At 44.0% G+C, this 26,310-nt stretch overlaps 1 protein-coding gene and 1 pseudogene across 5 annotated transcripts in view; both read left to right on the top strand.

The window, feature by feature from the left end:
• The window catches only part of INSR (insulin receptor), a 142,729-nt gene extending 137,265 nt beyond the window's left edge, over positions 1–5,464 (top strand). For all 4 annotated transcript variants that reach the window (XM_021083940.2, XM_021083941.2, XM_021083942.2 and 1 more), the window contains one exon: positions 305–5,464. In XM_021083940.2, coding sequence (XP_020939599.1) covers positions 305–659 — 355 coding nt within the window. In that variant the 3' untranslated portion in view covers positions 660–5,464. The remainder of the gene's footprint in view (positions 1–304) is intronic.
• On the top strand, positions 1,655–25,063 carry LOC100522980 (heterogeneous nuclear ribonucleoproteins A2/B1 pseudogene; annotated as a pseudogene). Its single transcript, XR_014837681.1, has 4 exons — positions 1,655–1,757; positions 5,575–5,682; positions 21,343–21,500; positions 23,175–25,063. The product of XR_014837681.1 is annotated as a heterogeneous nuclear ribonucleoproteins A2/B1 pseudogene (transcript).
• The last annotated feature ends 1,247 nt before the right edge of the window (positions 25,064–26,310 follow it).

Genomic DNA, 26,310 nt, shown 5'->3' on the forward strand with positions numbered 1-26,310 from the left:
CCCTGGTAAGACTCAGTAATCATTCTTACCACCTTGTTGTCATAGCCACTCAGAGCAACATTATTTAAAGTCTCAAGAAAAGAATTCTTGCTGTGGCTCAAGGGCATCAGCAGCGTCTCTGCCACACCAGAACGCAGGTTCGATCCTGGCTGGTACAGTATGTTAAAGCTGTAGTGTAGGTTGCAACAGAGGCTGAGATCTGATTCCTGACTGGGAAGCTCCATACACTGCAGGGCAGCCCAGAAAAAAAGTCTTAAAAAAAATGGAAATGATCTAAACAGCCACTTGCCCCTCTGTCCCGCAGCACCGACCTGATGCGCATGTGCTGGCAGTTCAACCCCAAGATGCGGCCGACCTTCCTGGAGATTGTTGACCTGCTCAAGGACGACCTGCACCCCAGCTTTCCCGAAGTCTCCTTCTTCCACAGCGAGGAGAACAAAGCACCCGAGAGCGAGGAGCTGGAGATGGAGTTTGAGGACATGGAGAGCGTCCCCCTGGACCGGTCCTCACACTCGCAGAGGGAGGAGGCCGGGGGTCGGGATGGAGGGTCCGCGCTGGGGCTAAAGAGGAACTATGAGGAGCACATCTCCTACACCCACATGAACGGAGGCAAGAAAAATGGCCGGATTCTGACTCTGCCCCGGTCAAATCCTTCCTAACAGGCCCTGCTCAGGACCGAGGGTTTCCTGTCTTCGCTTTCCTCTGGTTTGAAGGCCTTCAGACAACTCAGGATTTTCGCTGGACTCTGCCACAGTGTCACACGGAGCTCAGAGATCATTATTATCCATTTCTGCTCATCTTCTGACTTCAAACACATTGGTTCAATTGCCAATTTGACTAGTCATCTGAGAAGTTAACTGTGAACCTAGAGGGGAAAGGGGTCTCTACCGCTGCTGTCCTTTGGGGCCACTGCGGTTACTTTTTCTTCCCCTGGTAGATTGAAAGAAAGCACCTGTTTTTACAAATAATTTTTTTTTCTCTTCTTTTTTCTTTTTTCTTTTTCCTTTTTTTTTTTTTTTTTTTTTTTTTTGCTGGTGTCTGAGCTACAATATAAAACATAAATCTTGTTTGTGGAACAAAATTTGGAAAGAAAGAAAGGAAAGAAAAAAAAAAAAACCTCCAACCCTGTTCTGGTAGAATTCCACACTTGATGGAGTGGGCTTCAGGAAAGGTTTTCTCAAGCAGGTGGAAGGAGTTTTTTTTTTTTTCCAGCACAAAATCAGTTCCTCAAATTGACCAATAGCTGCTGCTTTTGTACTTTTGATATGGATCTGCAGTCCCGGCGTGTGGCTCACGTGTGTACTCTGTGTGTGTGTGCGCGCGCGCGCACGCGCGCCTGTGCTTATGTGTGTGTTCAAATTATGCGTGCCGAGTTGACTCTTTGGGGATCAGCCCAGGAAGGTTCTGCTCTTCAGGAGTGTGTGAGCCTCTGATCCCCTCCGCCTCCTTCTTATCTGCTGGGAGACTGTGCCCTCAATAGATCCTTCTTCTGTCCCATAGCCTCAGGAGTCTTCTCTCCCTACACTTTGATGAAAAATGTTTTCTGGGAGCCAAGGGAGTCATTTGGAGTGATCATGGATCTTTTCAAGACCAAACAAAGCCAGGACATTAAAAAAAAAAAAAAAGAAAGAAAAGAAAAAAAAAGAGAAGAAAGAAAGAAAAATGAAAAAAAAAAAAAAAAGAACTGAGATGACAAGAGTTTTGAGAATATATTTGTAACGTATTTAATTTTTAAAAAAATCTCCAGCATCAGCCTCGTAAGTTATTGACCAAGTCCTGGGGGAGGGAGGGGGGCAGAATATGTGTGGGGGTAGGGGGGTAGGGCTTGTGAATTGGCCTGCTTGTGGGGGGAGGGGAAGCAAGGAACCCATGGCCCCTCAGCTTGGTCTTCAGAGGCATCCATTTTTTCTGGGACTGAAGCCACGTTAGCTGCTAACCCTGCCGGCTGTCATCATGAGGCCACACTGAGGGTGTGGGTGGTTGGTTGTGATGGAGGGTTTGGTGTGTGCTCTGGTTAAGCCGAGCCCTGCCTGTGAACCCACTCGGAGCTCCTGGATCTTCTGGTTCCCTGTACGTACCTCCCACACTCCCTCCACTGGGGGGTTCCTGGTCTCCCGTGACAGTGCAAACACAACACCATCAAGCCCCAGAGGGGGACGGCACCTACGGACCTTGAGAACACTAGCAATATGAAGATGTGCCTGTCGGTCCCCTCTGTCCTCAGGGCATCCGACTGTCCTCAGAACTGACTTCCCAGAAGCTGCTCTGCACCCAGTGACCTCAGCTGGGCCAGGGGTGGGGCCTGAGCTAAACTCTCAGGTACTCATGACATTGCAGCCTGAAGGCAGTAAAGAGGAGAAGAAACTGCTGGGAACCCACACTGCAGAGAACTTCCAGATCAGGCTCCAAGCCAGTTTCTTCTTGTGGGGGAAGAACCTACAGCTGCTCAAAGAACACGGGGAACTCATCGCTTTGGTTCATCCAAATCCTCACCCGAGGGTCATCCATTTCTTGCACCTTTTTGATGGCTTCCTTCTCTTCTTCTCTTAAGAGTCGTGGGCTTAGGAGCAGGATAGAGATGCAATGGTAACCTCCGCACCTTCTCAGTTCTTGCAGAAGGACCCAGGTAGACACACCTCCCAGTTGCCTATGGCGATCTTATTGATGTGATTTGAGAAATGACAGCATGTAAAAATATCTCTGGGGAGCCTCAGTGTTTGGGTACAAGGAGCACAGAAATTATTTTCGCCAAATTGATTTTGTACATAGAAGAAGGGTCCGGATATAAATTAAAACACATAGCTCTAGGTATTTCGTTCTTTTCGTAGGAAATTTGTAGTGGCCACGTGCTACACTAGCAGCAATTTTCACATTTTTCTAATTCAGAAAGGTTTTCTTATATTAGGGGAAAATTATTTATTTTAATATATAAAAGAATCACTGTACAAATCGCTTTCGTAAGAAATGGAGTGCATGTAAATTTTTTTTCAACGAAAAATAAACAGGTGAATGTGGGGTAATAATTTTTTTCCAGCACAGTCTACCTCAGTGTATTGTTAGGATGTGGTTCAATAATGGATATCTTTTGAGACTTCAGAATTCTGCCTGGATCCAATCTGAATCAGGAAAAATTCACATCAGCTGATTCTGAATGCCAGGGACCAGTAAGAATTTTGAGGGAGGGAGTCGGGCTGAAGTATGGCTTTCATGTGAGCATAGATACTTTTTTTCTGGCTGATAAGAGTCTCCTGAATTTAATCTTTTTTTTTTTCTTTTTTTGGGGATCCTCCATCCATTGATACCATGGCCCCCAAGCATGAACCAGGTTTCAGGCCATCATGGTATATCTGATGGGGGGGGGCATTCAGTTATGAAATACCCTCCACTGGAGAGGGACACTTCCTCCTCAGGGAGGCAAACACAGGCTTTGATATAGACCTAGCATCCTTACTGTCCCACTGCATTCTCGTGGTGTGAATGCCTAGGTGCCCTGGGCTCTCCATGGCTTATTTCCACTCCTTTGAGGCAGAGATGTTTTTTGGGAGTGGAACAAAGAACTTTCATGATCACCTCACACTCACCCCATGCAGGCTCTTTTTTATTCTCTGAGTGGGAAGGAGACCTGTTGAGAAATTTCTACCCCAAACCCATCAACATGCTCAACACATGTTTTAGCAGCAAAATCTTAGACCCCTGTATCTTGGATTGGTTGACCTCAAGCTGATAGTAGTTGACCTTGGGGGACTTTGAAAACCCATGTGTAAGTCTGAGCAAGGCCGGCAGGAAAGCTGTCATACTCACCAAATCTTGCTGCCCTTCCCATGCCTATAGGCACCACTGTTGCAGACTGACTTCTCCAGTTGCCCTGGTGGGGTACTGTAGAGTGCTGGGTCAGCCCTATGTAAATGGGACTTCCCTGACTTCATTTGACTGTCTCTGCTGCTACTGCAGTGAAAGAGCAAGTAGGCTGAGGTCACAGCCTCGTTTTGCATCAGGTAACATTGACTCTGTATCAACAGAGCTTTCATCCTAGAAAGTCAAGGGTGTCCTGGAGGGTTGTCGTGATGGGTTACCAAAAAAGCAACCAAGCCAACTTCTGTTGACACTTTTTGCTGTTTGTTTTTAAAGGCATCTCACTGTTTTAAAAAACAAAAAACTTTTTATTCGTGTGGCAAAATCCACATGGTAGTTTCTCCCTGGACCAGTGATGTCAAATACACATCTGAGAATGTTCGTATACTGGGAGCTGTCCTGGGTCCTTTTTTTTTTTTTTTTTTTTTTTTTTTTTTTTTTTGGTCATTTTAAGCTAGTAGGAAGGGAGAAATGCTGCTGGTTCTCTGGATAGATGTTGCGCACAACTGAAAGAAAATGTGGGAATTGATGCAAAGGGCTGCATAAACTATTGGAACCTGCTTGCAACTGATGACCAGATCTTCCACTCTTTCCAGCCAGAGCGGACAGTCTGCCATGACGTATGCTCATTGGGTTGGGAGGTGTGTATTTGTAGCTGCCGTAACATTAGTCAATGGGCAGGAACACCATCAGGGCTTGGTCCATGCTCACCATCCAGGTACATGATTGAATGTGCTGTGGATCCCAAACAACAGTCTTTTTCTACTTTGTCATGGGTGGACGATTGGGGTTTGGATGCTGCTTGACACCTGAGACTCTTTAGAAATCGTGGTTTCATTGGGATTGGGGCATGGGGAAATGCTGATTGTATATATGTGATGCATATAGAATGGTGTTCTTTCAGAAAATGTTCTAGAGTGTTCTTCAGAATATCAGTGTACACCAGAGCCAAGACTGGGAATAGAAAGAACATTCATTCTTTCAAAACACATGTGAGAATGCAATGGATGTTCAGAGGCTATATCTGCAGGGGAATGTTTCCCTAGGGGTTCCCCCAGGAACAGAGGAAACAATGACTTTTTGAGCTCACTCCCAAGTTCTCTTACTAGGCAGGGTCCACAACTAGCCTCCAGTCACATTTTCCTTTGGGCATGAGCCCTAAAAACCCTCATTAAAACTCAGATCAGGAACCTGGGGCTCTCGGTCCCATTTGAGAAGAAGGAACAGCGCCCCCCACCCCCCACAAAGGGTGTGCATCCACGCACCCATTCAGGAATGGCTTGTTTACTCTCTACCTTGTGTGCCTGGGGTGGGAGGGGAGGGGGTCCAGGCCCTGCATATCAGCAGCAGACACCTCCCACCCGCTGACAGGTAGCAGGATCAAACGTGCCTCAGCCTAACACGGAAAACAACTCAACTCGGAGACACAAAACCCACCCAAAGCTCGATTCTTTTTTTTTTTTTTTTTCCAATATTTTCCTGCAAGAGCCAAGTAGCACCATGTACAGAATATGCCTTTTTTTTTTTTTTGGAATATCAAAATTGCTCTGCATGTAAAATATGGGATAATTACTTGTTTATATGAAAATTCGGAATAAATTATCTGAGAATACTCTTGTGTCTGTGTGGTATCTGGGCCGGGTCCTGTGAGCTGGGTGGGGCTATGACTATGAGGTGGGCTTCATTATGAGAGGAGACAAACCCCTGGCTTCTTCATTACAGGGAAGCAAGAGGTTACATAGTGCTGCCAGCAGGGCTGAAGCACCACTGGGTACACACCTGCACAGCTGAACCAGTGCTTTACGCATTGAACTATTTCTCTACAACTTGGTAAGTAACTGCTACCTCAAGGACCCCAGACCTCCCTGGGGATCCAAACAGTTAAGTGGTTCTGTACAAGTTCCAGGGATGCTCCAGGACCTTGTTCCAGTCCAACATAAATATTTGAAATGTCACCCTGGAAGTTCCCATTGTAGCGCAGCAAAAATGAATCCAACTAGTATCCATGAGGTTGCGTGTTCCATCCCTGGCCTTACTCAGTGGGTCAGGGATCCAACGTTGCAGTGAGTTGTGGTTTAGGTCACAGACGTGGCTCTGATCCCACGTTGCTGTGGCTCTGGTGTAGGCCAGCAGCTGTAGCTCTGATTGGACCCCTAGCCTGGGAACTTCCTTATGCCACAGGTGTGGCCCTAAAAAAGCAAAAATAAATAGATAGATAGATAAATAAATAAATAAATAAATATCACTCTGGGACAGGATAGGAGGCCCGTGTGGTGTTTGCTACCATCCTGTTGCCCAAAGTAAGTCACGCCAACAAGCCCGGAGTCAGCCTGGGGGGCGGGGAAAGGAGGACTGGCCGAAGGTGTAGATCCAGGGAGATGGGAACCAACTGAGAGTCAGACCTGCAAAATTCACCCTTCTCACTTTACCCTCCATGATTGAAGACAGTCAACCTTCCTTCATATGACCCTAATGTGAATCAAAGGAAGCAACGTCTATCCTCCGTCCCTCCAGGATGCCCCTCCCCCACCCCCAAATCCTTCCAAGTTCTCTGTCCTCCAAGAAATTGATGCCACTGCTAGGTGGCAGCCTGAATTGTGTCTCCCTGGCTTGGTGGACTTCAACAGAAGCCTCCAGGAAAATGGAAAATGCTTTTCTCCCCAGGAAAGAATCTCGGGGAAGCTTCGGTCTCATATGGGCAGGTGGGAGGGTGGTCTCTCTGCCCAGAGGGGCTATTCGGACGCCTCAAACTCCTGGCCAAGTGATGTCAGTGCAGCTTAGCAGAGGCCCTAAGGTCCTGGCTCTGGTTCCCACCAGTGTTGAAGGAGAAAGTTGTCACCAGCCTAGTGACAAGCCAGAGGAGACAGTTGTCACCAGCCTGGTGACAAGCAAGAGAAAGCCTGGAGAAGGTTTGGTATCGCCAAGATTCTCCATGGAACAGGGAAACGATATTCTTAACAGGGACCACAGGGTTGGCGGGCGGTCTAGACCCTGTGTGTTGAGATCCAAGTTTTCTAGCTGTTGCTCTCCAACCTCCATGGAGCGTTCCACCTCCTGAAGCTGACTGTGCTGCCTGGGATTGTGTCCTCAAGGTGATTTCCCCAGAATCTTCCACCCCCAGCTCCTCTAAAGCCCTTGTCACAATCAGAGACTCATGGACGCCACTTCGGTGGCCCGCTGTTGTCCGAACCACCCAGACCACCTCTTCAGAACGCAGGTGCTCACACTTCCAGCTGCCAGGGGGCCCACACCTGAGTCCCTTTGCCAGAACTTTCCTAAGCTTAAAGGACATGCTTTGTCCAAGGTTATGTCCCCTCCCTGGGGGAAGCCATATCTGAGCACTGGCCAGGGGGTACAAATGCCTGTCCCTTGTGGCTAAATGCATGTTATGGCTTCATTTGCGTCTCCCCCCCCCACAAAAAAAAACACAAAGAAATATGTTTTGGAGTTCTGCTATAAGGCAACGGTGTCAGTGGTGTCTCTGGAGCCCGGGAATGCAGGTTCGATCCCTGCCCAGCACTGTGGGTTAAGGATCCAGCATCGCCACAGGTGCAGCTTAGGTTGCACCTGTGGCTCATATCTGATTCCTGGCCTGGGAACTCCATATGTCACAGGGCAGCCAAAAAAGAAAAAAAAAAAAAAGATGGAGCATGATAATGCGAGAAAAAAGAATAGATACATATATGTGTGACTGGGTCACCTTGCTGTGCAGCAGAAAATTGACAGAACACTGTAAATCAGCTATAATGGAAAAAATAAAAAGCATTATATATTAAAAAAAGATATGTTCAATCCTAACTTCTACCTGGTACCTCAGCATGTGATCTTATTTGGAAATCGAGTCATTTGTAGATGTCATTTGTTCAGTTAAGGAAGTCATCCTGGAGTAGTTGGGCCCTTATCTGATATGACGAGTCCTTATAAAAGGGGGACATTTGGACACAGATGTGCACACAGGAAGAACACCATGTGAAGATGAAGGCAGAACCTGGGAAGACGCGTCTGCCAGCCAAGGGATGCCAAAGATTGCCTTCCAACAAGCTAGGAGAGAAGCAAGGAACAGGGTCCCCCTCCCAGCCCCCAAGAGGACCCAACACTGCCAACACTTTGGTCTTGGACATCCCGCCTCCAGCACTGCAAGAGAATAGACATCTGCTGTTGAAGTCCCCCCTCCGCCCCCCAGTCTGTGGGCTTTGTTACAGCAGCCCTAGTAAACGAGTACAATGTGGGACAACTCTAAAAAATCACCAGTCTTGGGAGTTCCCCTTGTGGCTCAGTGGTGACGAACCCAGCTAGGATCTATCTGTGAGGACTCAGGTTCCACCCCTGGCCTCGATCAGCGGGTTAAGGATCCAGTGTTGCGGTGAGCTATGGTGTAGGTCGCAAATGCATCTCGGATCCAGCGTTGCTGTCACCAGTCTCTGTGGGATCAGGTACGGTTTTGGTTGCAGCTGCTTTGAAGTTTAATCTCTCCTTTGTTCAGATGAACTTCCCTTACAGATGTTGAGGTTATCCCAGATAAACCTCTTCCTCTAAACCTCCCTCTCTGTTTACTGTTGTGTAACAAACACTCCGATACTTAGTGGCTTAAAACAAGCAATGGTGATTTCTTTCTCACTATGCCATGAACCAGTCAAGCTGTTCTTTTAGCCCAGGCTGGCATGTTTGATCTTTTGGGTCAGCTGATGTCGTGGTTAAAAATGATGGCAAGGGGAGTTCCCTTCGTGGCTCAGTGGTTAATGAGCCCGACTTGGATCCATGAGAATGTGGGTTTGATCCCTGGCCTCACTCAGTGGGTTAAGGATCTGGCGTTGCCATGAGCTGTGGTGTAGGTCGAAGAGGTAGCTCAGATCTTATATTGCTGTGGCTGTGGTGTAGGCCAGCAGTTATAGCTCTGATTGGATCCCCTATCCTGGGAACTTCCACATGTCCCTGGTGTGGCCCTAAAAAGCAAAAAAAAAAAAAAAATTATGGCAAGGTAAAAGAGCTCAGAGTCTTTTTCTCAGGGAGCCCAATCTACCACACATGTTGGGACCCCAAGGAGCCTCTCCTTGGCAGATTTAGAAATTGAAACAGAGAAGGACAGTGAATGCCCAAAGGTCACACAGCAAGTTGCTTTGTCTCACCCTGTGTTCTGTTTGATACACACAGGTACACTTGAAATTCCAGCATTAGAGCAACAAAGAGCTGCTTCTGTAGGGTTTCCGAGCACAGCCCCTCCATGGATGCCCTGGGGAGTATGAAAGGCTGACCTGTAACCCAAAGAGGAAGGGGAAGGAAGGGTTACCATGGTTAAAGGTATCATGGAGTATGGGAGTTTCCATCGTGGCACAGCAGAAGTGAATCCAACTAGGAACCATGAGGTTGTGGGTTCGATACCTGGCTTCACTTAGTGGGTTAAGGATTGGGCATTGCCATGAGCTGTGGTGTAGGTCTCAGACTGGCTTGGATCCTATGTTGCTGTGGCTGTAGTGTAGGCCGGTAGCTATAACTCCAATTCAACCCCTAGCCTGGGAACCTCCATATGCTGCGGGTACAGCCCTAGAAAAGACAAAAAGACAAACGTATATATATATAATATAATGTAACATAATATAATATAATATAAAATAATATAATCATATATATAATATAATTCCCATCTGTCAACATACAGTTACATTTTTTTCTCCTGATGAAAACTTTTAAGATTCACTCTCTTAACTTTCAGGTATGAGTCATTGATATCATTAATACAGCATCATTAATATCACTAACTATAGTCATCATGCTGTGCATGACATCCCCAGGATTTATTTATTTTACAGCTGGAAGTCTGTCCCTTTTGACCCCCTTCATCCGTTTTGTCCGCCCCAACCTCTGGTATCCACCAATCTGTTCTCTGTGTCTATGAGCTTGTTTTTTGTTTTGTTTTTTTTTCATTTGTTTTAGATTCCACATATATAAGTGAGAACATACGGTATTTGTCTTTCCCTGTCTGACTTCACTTAGCATAATGCCCTCGGGGTCCATTAATATTGTCACAAATGGCAAGATCTTGTTGTTTTTTATGTCTGAATCATATTCCATTGTCAATGTGTAGCACATTGTATGTTCGTGTATCACATTTTCTTTATCCATTCATCCATCAATGGACACTTGGGTTGTTTCCATATCTTGGCTACTGTTAAGTAATATTGCAGTGAACATGGGGGTCCCTGTGCCAGTCTTACTCCTTCTGCTGTTTCCCACGCCTCAGAGTGGCCCAAAGGTGCAGAATGTTACATGTGCAAAGTGCCAAAGCGCCTGCCTCTGGTCATTCCCAGCACTTGTCCCCTAAAGTCTTAAAAACAAAGCCCTCAGTAGACGTGCAAGGCTCTGAGGCCAACACTCTAGCTATAGCCTCATTTGACAAATAATGTTTTTCTAGAAATTTGCCCCCTTCGTGTCATTTCCGCAATTGGGGGGCTGAGGTTCAAAATAATCTCTCGTCATCTTTTTACATCAGTATTTTCCATGAATAATTTTGGGGGGGGGAGGGTGGCAGTTTTTCTTACCTAATCCGTCATGTTAGAAGCCCATGGATTTCATGAGTTATTTTCAGGGTCCACATTAACTTTCATCTTTGTTAGCCCCTCTATGGTACCTTTGTTTTAAATTTGGTTGCTGTGTGGTCTTTACTACTACGTTCATTCTACTCATTTATCATGTTGTTCTGTTTATAATTTCTTAAGCTGGATATTGGTCTCATTTGTTTTCAGCTTTTTTTTCTTTTCTTTTCAATCCATTTTAGGCATCTCAGGTTGTACATTTCTGACTATTAAAAAAAAAGTCAATTTTATGCAGTATGTTCGGAGTGATCTGTGCTAGGAGGAGAAAAATTCAGGGAAAGTGGGCAGGGAGGGTATTAATTTGCTAGGGCTGCCATAACAAAATGCCACCGGTGCAGCTTTAAAAAGAAAAAAAAAAGAAAAAAGTTGCAGAGCAGAGAATAACATCTGTTCTGTTGGAGGATTACAGGAATGTCATGACCTGGTCACTTGGACACCTGGTGACCTTGGACACTTGGTGACCTTGGGCAGCTACAAGAACAAAGGATTTCTACCCCCAGATGTTTGCAACAACTAACCACTTCCCTTCCCCTTCCAGTGTAAAAGGAGCCTGAATTCTGACTGAGGAGAGATAGTTCTTTGAGACGTTAGTCTGCCATCTTGGTCTGCTGGCTTTCCAAATAAAGTCATTCTTCCCTGCTCTAACTATGCATCTCCTGATTTACTGGCCTGTCATGCATCCAGAAGAGTGAGCTTGGACTTGGTAACAAGGTTTCAACATATGCATTCTGGGGGCACCTATTCAACCTGCTACAGGGAGGGCTAAGAGGTGTCATTTTCATTTATTTTAATTTGATTTTTTCCATTTTTCAAAGTTTTATTGAAGTATATAGTTGATTTACAAGGTTGTTTGGGGGGGTGCCATTTTAAGTAAGATGACCACAGAAACAGTGACTATTGAGCAAGTGATCATGATTTCCATGAATGCTGTGGCTATAACTTTTGTGATGTTTAAGAGATTTCCCTGGAGTTCCCGTCCTGGCGCAATGGTTTGGGAATCCGACTAGGAATCATGAGGTTGTGGGTTTGATCCCTGGCCTTGCTCAGTGGGTTAAGGATCTGGTGTTGCCATGAGCTGTGGTGTAAGGTCACAGACATGGCTTGGATCCTGCAGTTGCTGTGGCTCTGGCATAGGCCGGCGGCTACAACTCCGATTAGACCCCTAGCCTGGGAACCTTCATATGCCACAGGAAGTGGACCTAGAAAAAGGCAGAAAGTCAGGGGGGAAAAAAAAGAGAGAGAGAGAGATTTTCCTTGTCCAGAGTGAATCATTTTATAGTTGGATTCTAGAAGATCAATGTATGGCTCTTAAGGGGAGTATGGAAGAACTCAAGTGCTTGGTGGCTTAAATGTCTAATTCGTGGTGATGGGTTTCCAAAGATGGACCCATGTTAACCATCAGGAGAGTCATTGTAATAAGAACTTGAAGTCACAGAGAGCTGAAAATATGATTCCGCGGCCAGCGCCAACAGACAGTTCACTGCAATCATTAACTGTCTTTTGTTCTGTTATCTGGATTGTAAACAAAGAAGTAGACCTGAAATGTAGAGGCTTCCCATACATCGTAATCAGTTTTCAAGGTTGATGATCTGGTTTGTTTTTCAGTCATCCCACACCCATAGAACCATCTGAACCAAAACAAATGCAAGTGCACAGCCCTCATACTGATGAGTATAGGAAACATTCCTATTTCTTGCTTTTGTTTTGTTGCTCTTTGTTAAAAATCACAATGATTACTCTGGTGCTCAGAGCGATGAGGGGGATGGGAATTTTATTTGGCAGTTTGTCGATCTGGGTTTGGGTCTTTTGGTTAGTTGATACATATGTTGAAAGTGAAAGAAGATTCTCCCTGGGCTAGTTAACCAGTATGTGTGTTATAATCAAGTATCTGCAGGTTACAAAACAAAGTACTACCTCACTGGTTGCTACCCTTCTAGAGTGTCAAAACACTGCCATCTACAGGGCATATTTGGTAATGAAAAAGGACACTGGAGGGGTTTTCTTAGCCTTTGGAAAAATGGTTCAAATTCAACACTTAGATGTCATGATGGACATTTTGCTTCTACAAGTTTCTTCTCAAAAGTCATCATTAATCTTATTGTTTCTCCTTTGAAAGTAATGTGTCTTTTCCTTGGTTGCTTTGAGGCTTTGCAGTTTGTTCTTCATTTTTTACAATTTGTCAATGTTTCCTCCGTATATAGATATTTATATTATATATTTATATATAATATATACTAGTTATTCTGATGTGCTTGTCTGCTAACCCCCAACTCCTGGATTGTTTCTGGGTCAGCTCTGTTGCTTGATATAATGGGTAACTTCTTGCTTCCTTGCATGTCTGGGGATTTTTTTTATTGTGTGCTAGATATGGTTAAAGATAGTTTGTGGAATCTCTCCATTATGCTGTCTTCTTCTAAAGATTAAGTTTTGTGGTGGCAGGCAGTTATTAAACTAATGGATCACCTTGAGTACATGAAAGCTCGGTTTTACACGTTTTAAGAACAGGTCTACAGGCATACCTGGTTTTATTATGCTTTGCAGCTACAGTGATTTTGACAAATTGAAGTTCTTTGGCAACCCTGGGCCAGGCAGGTCTCCCAGTGCCCTCAATGCACACTCAGTAGTCAGCACTATGGTATAAACATAACTTTTTCATGGTGCTTTTGAAGGTGTGGACTTCCTAGGAGCTGAACTTGCCAGCGAGTGAGTTTTCTCGAGGTCACTCTTCTGCGGATGAGTCCAGAAAGCCATCCATCCATTTCCAGCATGTGTGTCTCTGAAATTTCTCCAGAACTCTGCAGCTTTCGGGAGATACTCTCTTCTAAGTCTCCTGGTGTCATCCTTGATAGATGCACAGTTTAGGTTATTCTATAACCCAAGGAAAAATTTTAGGCAGATTTTGGGGGGCTTCTTCTCTGTAGCTCCTTCTTTAGAGGATCCTTTAGGTTAACACCTGAGCTATTCCAACAAGAATGATTCACTTCTTCTTCTATTTTGCTTTTTAGGGCCTCTCCCTTGGCATATGGAAGTTCCCAGGCTACGAATCCAATCAGAGCTGTAGCTGATGGCCACGGCCACAGCAAAGTGGGATTGGAGCCACTTCTGAGAACTACATCACAGCTCATGGCAATGCCAGATCCTTAACTCACTGAGTGAGGCCAAAGATTGAACCCACATCCTCATGGGTACTATTTGGATTCATTTCCACTGCGCCACAACAGGAACTCCCAGAACCATTCACTTCTGTTTGGAACATTTCCTAATTTTATTATTATTTTTTGTCTTTTTGCCTTTTCTAGGGCTGCTCCCGCAGCATATGGAGGTTCCCAGCCTAGGGGTCAAATTGGAGCTGTAGCCACCGGCCTACACCAGAGCCACAGCAACTCGGGATCCGAGCCACGTCTGCGACCTACGCCACAGCTCACGGCAATGCTGGATCCTTAGCCCACTGAGCAAGGCCAGGGATCGAACCCACAACCTCATGGTTCCTAGTCAGATTCATTAACCACTTTGCCATGATGGGAACTCCACGTTTCCTAACTTTAATGCAGCTACTGTGTTACAGTCTTAGACCTGGTACCAACCACTGCTCCAGTGATCCTGGTCCTTACGCTCTATAGTCTTAGAAGGTGAACTGGGGGATCACTTGCTGTGCTTCCATCCTCTCTAGTTTTGGGGGATCCATTCAATGAGATTTTAAAAACATTATCCTTTTAAAAATGTTAGATTTCTATTGAAGTTATCAAACTATACAGGGTTTTTTTTTTATGGTCAATACTCAATTGATATTTCCTCACTTTTGATGTTTCCTGCTGATCTCCATTCAGTGCAAACGTTTTCTATTTCTTCTTTTGTCTTTTGTCTTTTGTCTATTTAGGGCCGCACCCACAACATATGCAGGTTCCCAGGCTAGGGGTCTAATCGGAGCTACAGCTGCCAGCCTACACCACAGCCACAGCAAACTCCAGATCTCAGCCACATCTGCGACCTACACCAGAGCTCACAGTAATGCCAGATCCTTAACCCATTGAGGGAGGCTAGGGATCGAACCTGCAACCTCATGGTGCCTAGTCAAATTGGTTTCCATTGTGCCACAATGGGAACTCCAAGTTTCCCATTTCTACATGGAATCATCTTCCAGCCTGAAGAACTCTTTTTAGTGTGTTTTGAAGGGCAGTTCTGCTGATGATTAGTTTTGTCAGCTCTCTCGCTCTCTCTCTCTCTTTTTAAGACCACTTTGGCAAACACCTTTATTTCCTTTTCATTGTAAAGAATACTTTGTCAAGGTAAACAACATTAGATTAATTCTCGTTAATTCAGATTTTATAAACTTAACTCTTTAGATGTCATTCTTGTCTTTGTGCTTCTATAAACTCTTCTAAAAGTTGTAATTAGTCTTTTTATTTTTCTGAAGCCTATAATAAATAACATGTTATTTAATGGGCCTTTTTTTCATGTTGAGGATAAAAAATGGAAATCTCTGCACTCTGGTACTGGTCCTTCACCTTTGCATTTTCCTTTGGCATAAGTAAAAGAAATAATTTTCCTCAGCAGTACTATATTGGATAGAGGTTTACCCTTAAATGCTAATCAAGTCAAGCATCTATTGATATGAAGAGTGGTGACAACGCAAATAAATATCCCATAGTGTTAGCCACAACAAAGCATGAATCTGTTTTCATTTATTATTATTATTATTTGCTTTTTAGGGCCATACCCATGGCATATGGAAGTTCCCAGGCTAGGAGTCAAATCGGAGCTGCCGCTGCCAGACTACTGCACAGCCACAGCAATGTGGGATCCAAGTCATGTCTGTGACCTACACCACAGCTCATGGCAATGCCAGATCCTTAACCCATTGAGGGAGGCAGGGATTGAACCTGCATCCTCAATGATTCTGGTTGGGTTCATTAACCAATGAGTCACAAAGGGAACTTCCACAAATGTGTCTTTGAAAATCACATCAGGAGTTCCTGTCGTGGCTCAGCAGTTAACAAACCTGACCAGTATCCATGAGGATGTGGGTTCAATCCCTGGTCTTGCTCAGTGGGTTGAGGCTCCCCTTTGCATTGCCGTGAGCTGTGGTGTAGGTTGCAGACACGGCTTGGATCCCGCGTTGCTGTGACTGTGGTGTGGGCCAGCAGCTGCAGCTCCGATTTGACCCCTAGCCTGGGAACCTCCATATGCTGTGGGTGTGGCCCTAAAGAGACAAAAAAAAAAAGATCACATCAAGTTTAAACATCCTTATGAAGACTCTAATGTACACCTGCCCTCTGCTACAAATCATAGCTGTGAATTTGGCAGAGTCCCCAGCAGGGGCCATGCACTGCACACTTCTAATCTTCTAGTCCTACAATACTATTTGTCACACCTGCACCTGTCCTGTACATAGTAGATTCACTTTAACACATTTTCAAAATATATATAGTGCATTTTAAAAAAATTACCTTTTTGGAGTATAGTTGACTTACAATGTTGTATTAACTTTATGTGCACAGCAAAGTGAATCAGTCACACATATAAATATATCCATTCTTTTTCCTATATCGCTTATTACAAAGGATTGAGTAAATGTCCCTGTGCTAGACAGTAGGCTCTAGTAAATCAGCTATTTGATACAGCCGTGTGTATGTGTTATTGCCACTCTCCCAATTATTCCCTCCCTAGAACAGTTTTCACCATGGTAACCATACAATGGGTTTTGAAATCTGTGCATTTGTTTCTTTTTTGTACATAAGTTCTTTTGCGTCATTTTTATTAGAATCTACATATAAGCGATACCATATGGTATTTGTCTTTCTCTGTCTGACTTTCTTCACTGAGCATGAGAATCTCTAGGTCCATCCATGTGGCTGCACATGGTACCATTTCCTTCTAAAAAAGTCCTAATTTGTTTTATTGTTGCTCCTTTGAAAAAAATGTGTCTCACAGAGAACAGACTTGCGGTTGCCAAGGGGAGGGGAAGGAGTGGAATGGACCAGGTGTTTTTTTAGGGTTAGGAGATGCAAACTTTTGCATAGAGAACGGATGTACAACAAGGAGAAATCTGTAACCCAGAGAACTATATCCAAACAGGGGGGACAGCCTGTGAGATGGAAAAGAATATAAAAAAAGAGTGGGTATATATGTATAACCGAGTCACTTTGCTGTATAGCAGAATGTGGCACGATATTGTAATCAACTCTACTTGGAGAAAGTTTAAAAAGGTAACATGTCTCTTTTCCTTGGTTGCTTTGAAGCTTTGCAATTTGTTCTTCATTTTCCACAATTTGTCCGTGATACTTCTCTTTAAAGAAAAGGGTATATTTCATACTTATTTTGACAGGCTTGTCTGCTAACTCCAACCTCTACATTGTGTCTATGTCAGGTCTGTTTATTGATATACTCATAATGGGTAACTTGCTTGCTTCTTTGCATGCCTAGGAATTTTTTTTTCTTTTTCTTTTTTGGGCTGCACCCGCGGCATATGGAGGTTCCCAGGCTAGGGGTCCAATCAGAGCTACAGCTGCAGCAACACCAGATCCAAGCCGCGTCTGCAACCTACACCACAGCTCACCGCAATGCTGGATTCTTAACCCAATGACTGAGGCCAGGGATCAAACCTGCAACCTCATGGTTCCTAGTCGGATCTGTTTCTGTTGCACCACTACGAGAACTCCATCTAGGGATTTTTTTTTTAAATTTTTTATTGTGTGCTGGATATGGTTAAAGATATTTTTGGAAACTCTTCATTAAACCTTCTTAAGCTTTGTGATGGCAGGCAGTTTTTGAACTAATGGATCACCTTGAGCCCATGAAAACTCAGTATTCCATTTTATGTAAAATGGCAGGTCTCCAGGCACACTTGCTTTTATTGTGCTTTGCACCTATTGTGTTTTTCACAAATCGAAGTTCTGCAGCAACCCTGAACCAGGCAAGCCTCCCAGAGCCCTCAGCGCCCACTCCATAGATGGCGTGATGGTGTAAACATGAATTTTACATGTACCAGGAAACCAACAAATTTGTTTGATTCGCTTTTTGTGGTATTGACATAATTGCTGTGGTCTGGAACTAAACCTGTGGTGTCTTAAAAGCATGCCTGTGATTTGGTTTTCCACTTCGTCCCTGGGCATATTCCTCTCTCTCAGCTCACTGTGCTTAGGAGGGTGTGACCTTCCTCAGATCTGAACTTTCCAGCCAGCCGGTCTTCCCAAGGTCATTCTTCTCCGGATGAGTCCAGAAAGCCATCATCCATTCCCAGCACGTGTGTCCTCAGAAATTTCTCCAGACTCTTCCGCTTTCAGGAGCTATTCTCTTCTGAGTCTCCCAGTGTTGCCCCTGATAGATGGGCAGTTTAGGTTATGCCAGAACCCAGAGGAAATTTTTAGGCTGAATTTTGGGGGCTTCTCTGTGGCTCCTTTTACTCCTTTAAAAGATCCTTGGCACCTGTGCTTGGGAGGTTGGACAGCATGCTCGAAACCCCACCTCCAAAAAAAAAAAAAAAAAAAAAAAAAAAAAAGAAAGACAGACAAAGAAAAGAAAAACAACAAATGCTTTCTCCTGATAACCCAATCACAAGATTCTTATGGCACTGATCTGTTTAAAATGCATACCTGATTTACAATGCTGTGTTAATTTCTGCTGTACAACGAAGTAATTCAGTTACACACATATTCTGTCTTTTTCAGATTCTTTTCCCATATAGGTTATCACAGAATATTGAGTAGCGTTCCCTGTGCTGTAGAGCTGGTCCCTGTTGACCATCCATTCCATACACAAAAGTGTGCACATGCCATTCGCAGACTCCTAATCCATCCCTCCTCTCCACCTTTCCCCTTCGCTAACCATAAATTTGCTTTCAAAGTCTGGGAGTTCATTTCCATTTTGTAAAATATGTCCATTAGTGTAATTTTTAAAAAAATTTCCACATACATCTCTTTAACGTTTCAGTCCTTCATTTTTTTTTTTTTTTGTCTTCAGCAGATATTTACCCAGGTGTCCTATTCGCATTACTATCGATACCCTCTTTATTCCCCTGTATATTGCAGTTTGGAGAGAAAATTATCTGGTCACCCTATTTTTTTTTTTTTTTAACAGTTGCATCTGGAGCATATGGAAGTTCCCAGACTAGAGGTCCAATCGGCCATTACCACGGCCACAGCAAAGCCGATACTTAACCCACTGAATCAGGCCAGGGATTGAACCCACATCCTCCCATTAAGCCACCATAGGAATTCCCGGACACGCTGTGTATAGGGCACCCACTGTGTGCAAAGCTCTGGTACAAAGCTTGTGATCCAGAAAGAAACTAAACTGACTCACTGCTCCTGTGTGATTTAATCTCTATGAGAGGAAAAGAGATCATAACTAGAGCAAAGAATTTATAACTGGGCACACAGAAATAACTGCTATGATCAATAGCAGAGAGAGTGTTAGCTTGAACATGTGTCTATTCATTTTAAGTGTGTTTTTTTGGGTGTGTTCCTGTGGGATGGATTACCTCCTTCTGGGGTGTGGGGGAAACTCCTCCCATGCCTTAGAAATTTTCCTTCAGGTGCACTTTTTTTGGGGGGGAACTTTATTCGTATGTATCATTCAGGGTTCTCTAGAGAAACAGAACCAATGGGAGATAAAGCATATAGAATAAGAGATCTATTTAGGTTATGAGGCAGAGGAGCCCCTCAATCTACCATCTGCAAGCTGGAGGAGCAGAAAAGCCAGTGGCATAATTCAGTCCAAGTCTGAAGTCCTGAGAACTAGGAGCTCTGAGTCCAAGGGAGTGAAAAATGGATCCCAAGTCAGGAAGAAAGAGTGAATTCACTCTTCCTTCACCTCTCCCCCCACCCCTCCAATTTGGGCCCTCAGCTAATTAGATAAGCCCCACCCACGCTGGGGAGGATAAATTTCTTAACTTAGTCTGTGTCAAATGCTCATCTCTTCCAGACTCACCCTCAGGAACACCCAGAAATGATGCTGAACCAGCTAACTGGGCAGCCCTGAGCCCAGTCACGTTGCCACATATAATTAAACATCAGACATTATATTATCCACCCAACACCATAGCAATAGAATAACGTAACCTATGTAATATTACATTTTGTAGAACACACTAAAGAAAGTGAACACACACAAGGGAACACTTCTCTTTAGCTGAAGAAATCAAAATAATCCCACTTCAAAATGTAGTCCACATCAGCACGAAGAACAAAGAAGCTATCTCCTTATCTTCTGTCTCAGTCTTGAAATACAGTGTTTTCCGATTAAAGTGCATTCTCAGTCCAAAAGCTAAATTTGATCCATTATACTTCGTCTGTTTGGAGAGTTCATAAGATTTACAATTGTGAGAGAATTCATGCAGACTATTTATCAATTTTTATGGACTCCCTATACTAGAATTTGACCCTTTTTCCTAGGGCTTTCAGCATTTTGTTTCATTCGAAAGAACTAATGTCGTTGCATAATTTAGCTTGCTGTACTTTATCAGACATACGAAACACAAATCTTTTCTCCCACTCAGGTTTTCCACCCTCTCTGTCTTACTGGCGAATTCTGATGAATTCTGACTCCTGTTACATCTTAATGTGATCCACATTATAATTTTCTCCTGAGTTTTACTGTATCAAAAGGAATAGAATCTCATCATGAAGCTGCTCTTTCTTTTTTAGAAAATTAAAGCTATCGATTGTGTTTAGATTAGAACTTGGGGCGTTCCCGTTCCCGTCGTGGCTCAGTGGTTAACAAATCTGACTGGGAACCATGAGGTTTCGGGTTTGATCCCTGGCCTCGCTCAGTGTGTTGGGGATCCGGCGTTGCCATGAGCTGTGGTGTAGGTCAAAGATGCGGCTTGGATCCCGGGTTGCTCTGGCATAGGCCAGCAGCTACAGCTCTGATTCGACCCTTAGCCTGGGAACCTCCATATGCCGTGGGAGCAGCCCTAGAATAGGGAAAAAGATCAAAAAAAAAAAAAAAAGATTAGAACTGAATATAAGAAACTAAGTAATTAAGAAGGTTTTGATCCCAAGAAAAGCCTGGTTTACTAAGCTACGAGGCAGTGGAAGTGCAAATATCCCAACAAAAGCATCGAATGGAAAATATTATAAAGCTTAGGGTAGAGTTGAAAGAGAAGTGGGATGTGATTAAAAGGGGAGCAGAGAGAAGGTGGGGGAGGAAGTGATATCACAAGTGGATGAAAGACATCAACCCAGAGATGCAATTAACTGGACATTCTTTAAGCAAAGCAAATACGCAGGAAACAATAATGAGTGTAAAGATGGCCTAAAGAACAAAGTCCATGTAAAAAGAATTTTAGCAAATACAGAGGCTAAAAAGCATGAAATGGCTCATCAGTGAGGTCTAGACATAAATTAAAAATAAATTAAGATAGATATCAACAGGGCACCTATTTAAAGTGCTAAAAAAATCTCACATGGGGGAGGGGGAGGGAGTGGGGTAGACAGGGAGTTTGGGATTGGTAGATGCCAACTATTCCATTTAGAATGGATAAGCAATGAGGTCCTACTGTACAGCACAGGGAATTATATCCAGCCTCTTGGGATAGAACACAATGGAGGATAGTATGAGAAAAAGAATGTGTATGTGTGTATATCTATATATGACCGGGTCACTATGCTGTAAAGAAGAAATTGGCATCACATTGTAAATCAAGTATACTTTAATTTAAAAAAAAAATCTCACATCAAGCCAGAATTCTATATCCAGCATCAATACTGTCCTAATTAAAGCTGATTTTCAAAATTTGGTAGAGACGACAAATACCCCTGCCCAAGTATTGAATTTTAAAATCTCTAACAGTAGCTGAGATGTCAGGGGTCTCAGATTCCTGTGTGTGCGTGTGTGTATAAAAATGTAGGAACCTCTCTAATCCCTTCAATCTGAGATAGGGCGTCTCCTCTCCTCACAGATTGGGTTATCCACACTCTTCCTCTATAAAAGGGGAATCAGAGGCAGAAGTCACTGAACTTTCCAGCAAGCCTCAGGCTGTCTGCAGCTCAGGAGTGGGTCCAGCTGTGGAAGATTGGACAACCTGAAAGGACCTGTTTTCCCAGTCTAGCTCTTCTGGTGAGTGTGGAATTCATATTGGGGGCAAGAGAGTGTTCATATAACATACTTTTTTCTTTTGTGAAATCTCTTTCAGTTAGCAGAGAGTAGCTCTTAATACAAGAAGTTCTCTTGTAGTTAATGGTCAAGGTTTTGTCTATTTTTGTATCATGAAGCTTTCTTCTGCTAAGAAGCCAGTTTATTTGTTTTGTTTTAAATCACTGTTGGGAGTTCAGGTTGGGGCACAGCAGAAACCACCCAACTAGTATCCATGAGGATTCGGGTTTGATCCCTGGCCTCAATAAGCAGGTCAAGGATCTAGCGGATCTGTGATGTAGGTCACAGACACGGCTGGGCTCTGGCGTTGCTGTGGCTGTAGTGTAGGCCGGCAGCTGGAGCTCCAATTTAACCCCTAGCCTGGGAACTTCCATATGCCACGGGTGTGGCCCTAAAAGGCCAAAAACAAAAATCCCGCTATGAAGTAGTAGTTTTTGATCTTGCTCTGAAAAGGGTTTTACCTACAATGTGCTCAGTCCTTTTTTCTTTCTTTTAAAAAATTCAGGGAGTTCCCTCTGTGGCTCAGTGGTTCCTAACGAATCCAATTAGGAACCATGAGGTTGAGGATTCGATCCCTGGCCTTTCTTAGTGGGTTAAGGATCCGGCATTGCCATGGCGTCTCAGATCCCGCATTGCTGTGGCTCTGGTGTGGGCCGGTGGCTACAGCTCTGATTAGACCCCTAGCCTGGGAACCTTCATATGCCTCGGGAGCGGCCCTAGAAAAGACAAAAAGACCAAAAAAAAAAAAAAAATACTCAGTTCTCTGCTTTATACGTGTCATCACTTTGGCCTTCCCCAATCTTTTCATCATCAATAATTGTCATCAGTGTTTTCCCCCTTCTTACATCTCCTCCTGCTCCATCTCCCCCTGCTCCTCTGTCTCTGTGTGGGCCTGATTGATTATCAGAGCACTTAATCATTCTTAACACTACAGGGGACGTTCTTTAGCCTATAACCCTATTCTCACCAAGATTAAACTGGAGCAATGCCTTTGTTAAGTGAAATTCTGAATTACGGCTTGTAGTCAGAGTAGGTGCTCTGTAAACAGGAGGATCACGGAATTTTCCCTCCAAACCGGGACATCTTAAGTAATGTAAGTGGTAGAAGTAATAATAATTACCGCAGGGCAAAAGAAATAAAATAATAGGTCTAGTTTCTCCCTTTAAAAATACCTCCTGAAGACAACAGATTGAACAGAAGGGGTGCACTGATCAGGTTTACATTTTAAACAGATTCTTGAGATGAGAGTTTGACTGGGATTACAGAGAAAGGATGTGACATAGTGACAACTAGCTGCACCCTACCGGAGAACTTATACCATACCCTTGTATGACTGTAGTGGAGTGGAGAATTTATTAGAAAAATTTACAAGGTAGTTTTTTTGGTTTTGGCACTTGAATAGTTTCTTTCAAAAAATTTATCTGAGCACCTTCTAAGGGCAAAGCGAATGCATATGTCCGTGTGAAACATTCAAGTCCATATCAGCCAACTCTTCATTGAGTATCCAACTTAGTGGGAAAAAGCCGTATAAAGGGATGACACGCAATTACACAGTGGAAAAATTAAAGGAGAAAATGCAATATGGATTTTTAATGACTGGATCAGGAAAGGTCACCCTGTGAAAATGGTGTTTTGCAGGAAAACTGAAAGGCGCTCAAGATTGATTCAAGGGCCGCAGCCACTCCAGAGGCAGTAGCAGTAGCAGCATCGCCAGGTCCCCTGCGGAGGTGCCCCTGGAGGGGCTGTTCCTGCAGCAGCGCAGGCTTTCAGCAGGTTTTCACTGCAGGGCCGGGACCGGTCCAGGTCTGCACTCATCCCTGAGATCTCTCACATCTTCCTCAGCAGTAGGAAATCAAGCTGAAGCAACTGACTGAGTCCGCAATGGAGAAAACTTCAAAATCTGTTCCCTTGAAGAAGAAAAAGAGGGAAAGCGAGCAATTCCGTAAACTCTTTATTGGTGGCTTGTGCTCCGAAACCAAAGAAGAAAGTCTGAGGAACTACTACCAGCAATGGGGAAAACTTACAGACTGTGTGGTCATAAGGGATCCTTCAAGCCAAAGATCGAGAGGATTCGGGTTTGTCATCTTTTCATCCGTGGCCGAGGTTGATGCTGCCATGGCGGCCAGACCTCATTCCATTGATGGAAGAGTGGTGGCCTCCAAACGCGTTGTCCCAAGAGAGGAATCTGGAAAGCCCGGGGCTTGTGTCACCACCAAGAAGCTGTTTGTTGGCGGAATTAAGGAAGACACCACGGAACGTCATCTCAGAGATTACTTTGAGAGATATGGGACTATTGACGCTATTGAGATCATTAGGCAGTCTGGGAGGAAAACAGCCTTTGGGTTTGTTACCTTTGACGACCATGATCCCGTGGACAAGATCGTGTTGCAGAAGTACCACACCATCAATGGTCATCATGCACAACTAGAAAAGGCTTTGTCTAGACAAGGAATGCAGGAAGTCCAAAGTTCTAGACGTGGAAGAGGACGCCACGTTGGTTTTGGAGATATTCCTAGTGGTGGTGGTGGTGGTGGTGGTGGTGGAAATTTTGGAGCAGGACCAGGAAGGAATTTCAGAGGAGGATCTGAGGGTTATGCAAGAGGCCCTGTTTTGGGGGATGGCTATTATGAGTATGGAGGAGGACCTGCAGGTGGCAGTTTTGGAGGTTGCCCTGGTTATGGAGGAGGATATGGTGATAGAGGAGCTGGATACAGCAACCTGAGTAGCGGCTTTGGCGACGGTTATGGCAACTATGGAGGAGGAGATTATGGAGAAGGAAATTACAATGCCTTTGGAAATTATAACCAGGACCCTTCTAACTATGGTCCAGTGAAGAATGGAAACTTTGGTGAGAGCAGGCACATGGTGGCTCCGTATGGTGGAGGAGACTATGGTCCAGGAGGCAGTGGAGGAAATGAGGGGTATAGGGAGGCCAGACCATATTGAGCTTCTTCCTATTTTCCATGGTCTTCACTGTATAAGTAGACGATGAGAACTGAGAGGAAACAGAACAGCTTCAGGTTATCGAAATAAGAATGTTACACTCTTTTCGGTGATGCATAAATGTGCAGTGACGTAGAGAAGACATTGGAACAGATGCAGAGAAACAGTTTCTTAACTTTTTAGTTGCTTCTTTCTAGTGGTCTTTGTAAGAGTGTGGAAGTATTCCTTCTTTGACTATTACATTTGTAAGTTTCAGGTGTCGCGTGGGGAAGCGGTTGTATATTTGTGATTTAATAAAATAACTCTAAAGAAAAGAAAATCATGGACTTGGAGAAGAGACTTGTGGCTGCCTGATGGGAGGGGGAGGGAGTGGGAGGGATCGGGGGAAGCTTGGGCTTATCAGACACAGCTTGGAATAGATTTACAAGGAGATCCTGCTGAATAGCATTGAGAACTTTGTCTAGATACTCATGTTGCAACAGAAGAAAGGCTGGGGGAAAAATGTAATGTATACATGTAAGGATAACCTGACCCCCTTGCTGTACAGTGGGAAAATAAAAAAAAAAAAAACTCTAAAGGAAAAAGAGTTGTCGTTTGTCCTCTTTCACTTATAACCTTTCTGCACTTTTCGTTTTTATCTTGTAAATATTTTCTTCTAGTTTTATGAGATCATTGACATACAGTGCTATAGGTGTTTAAAGTATATATAGCATAATGGTATGACAGATACCACAAAATAAAGATTACAAAAATCACTTTAACATCCATTATCTCATATAGTTTATTATTATTGTTATTATTTTTTTGACTTTTTGCCATTTCTTGGGCCCATCCCGTGGCACATGGAGGTTCCCAGGCTATGGGTCGAACTGGAGCCATAGCCACCGGCCTACACCAGAGCCATAGCAACGCAGGATCCGAGCCGCGTCTGTGACCTACACTACAGCTCACAGCAACACCGGATAGTTAACCCACTGAGCAAGGGCAGGGATCGAACCTGCAACCTCGTGTTCCTAGTCGGATTCGTTAATCACTGCGCCACGATGGGAACTCCACCCATTATCTCATATAGTTTAAAAAGTGGCGTTCTTTGGTCTTTTTAGGGCCACACCCATGGCATATGGAGGTTCCCAGGCTAGGGGTTGAATCAGAGCTGTAGCTGCAGGCCTACACCACAGCCACAGCAACGCAGGATCTGAGCCGCATCTGTGACCTACACCACAGCTCAAAGCAATGCCAGATTCTTAACCCACTGATCGAGGCCAGGGATAGGACCCCACATCCTCACGGATACCAGTCAGGTTGGTTAACCACTGAGCTACGACAGGAACTCCCAAAAGGTTTTTTTTCTTGTGAGAATTCTTGGGATTTATTCTCTGAACATCTTTCACATACATCACACAGTAGTGTTCACTAGAGTCATGTTATACATTCCACCTTTTGTCCTTATTTTTCTTATAACTGGGAGTTTGTACCTTTTGACAACCTTCATCCTATTTCTCCTCCCACCCCCGGTCTCTGCCTTGGGTAACCATGACCTCTTTTTCTGTGCATTCATTTTGAATGTTTAAAAGAAATTTTTATTTTATCAAAGTATATAGTTGATGCACAATATAACAATGTTCCAGGTGTATAATATATTGATTCATAATTTTTAAAGGTTATACTCCATTTATAACTATTATAAAATATTGGCTTTATTCCCTGTAGCTTCTTTGATACATAACAGTTTGTATCTCTTAATCCCCATCCCTGTACTGCCCCTCCCCCTTCCCCCTCTCCACTGGCACCACTTGTTGTCTAGTTGTCAGTGCGGCTGCAATTACTTCAG

Source organism: Sus scrofa, chromosome 2 (genome assembly GCF_054392235.1).
Source record: "Sus scrofa isolate SSC_HxYL_T2T_F1_AM1 chromosome 2, Sscrofa_HxYL_maternal_Yorkshire_Landrace_v2.0, whole genome shotgun sequence".
NCBI classification, from domain to species: Eukaryota; Metazoa; Chordata; class Mammalia; order Artiodactyla; family Suidae; genus Sus; species Sus scrofa.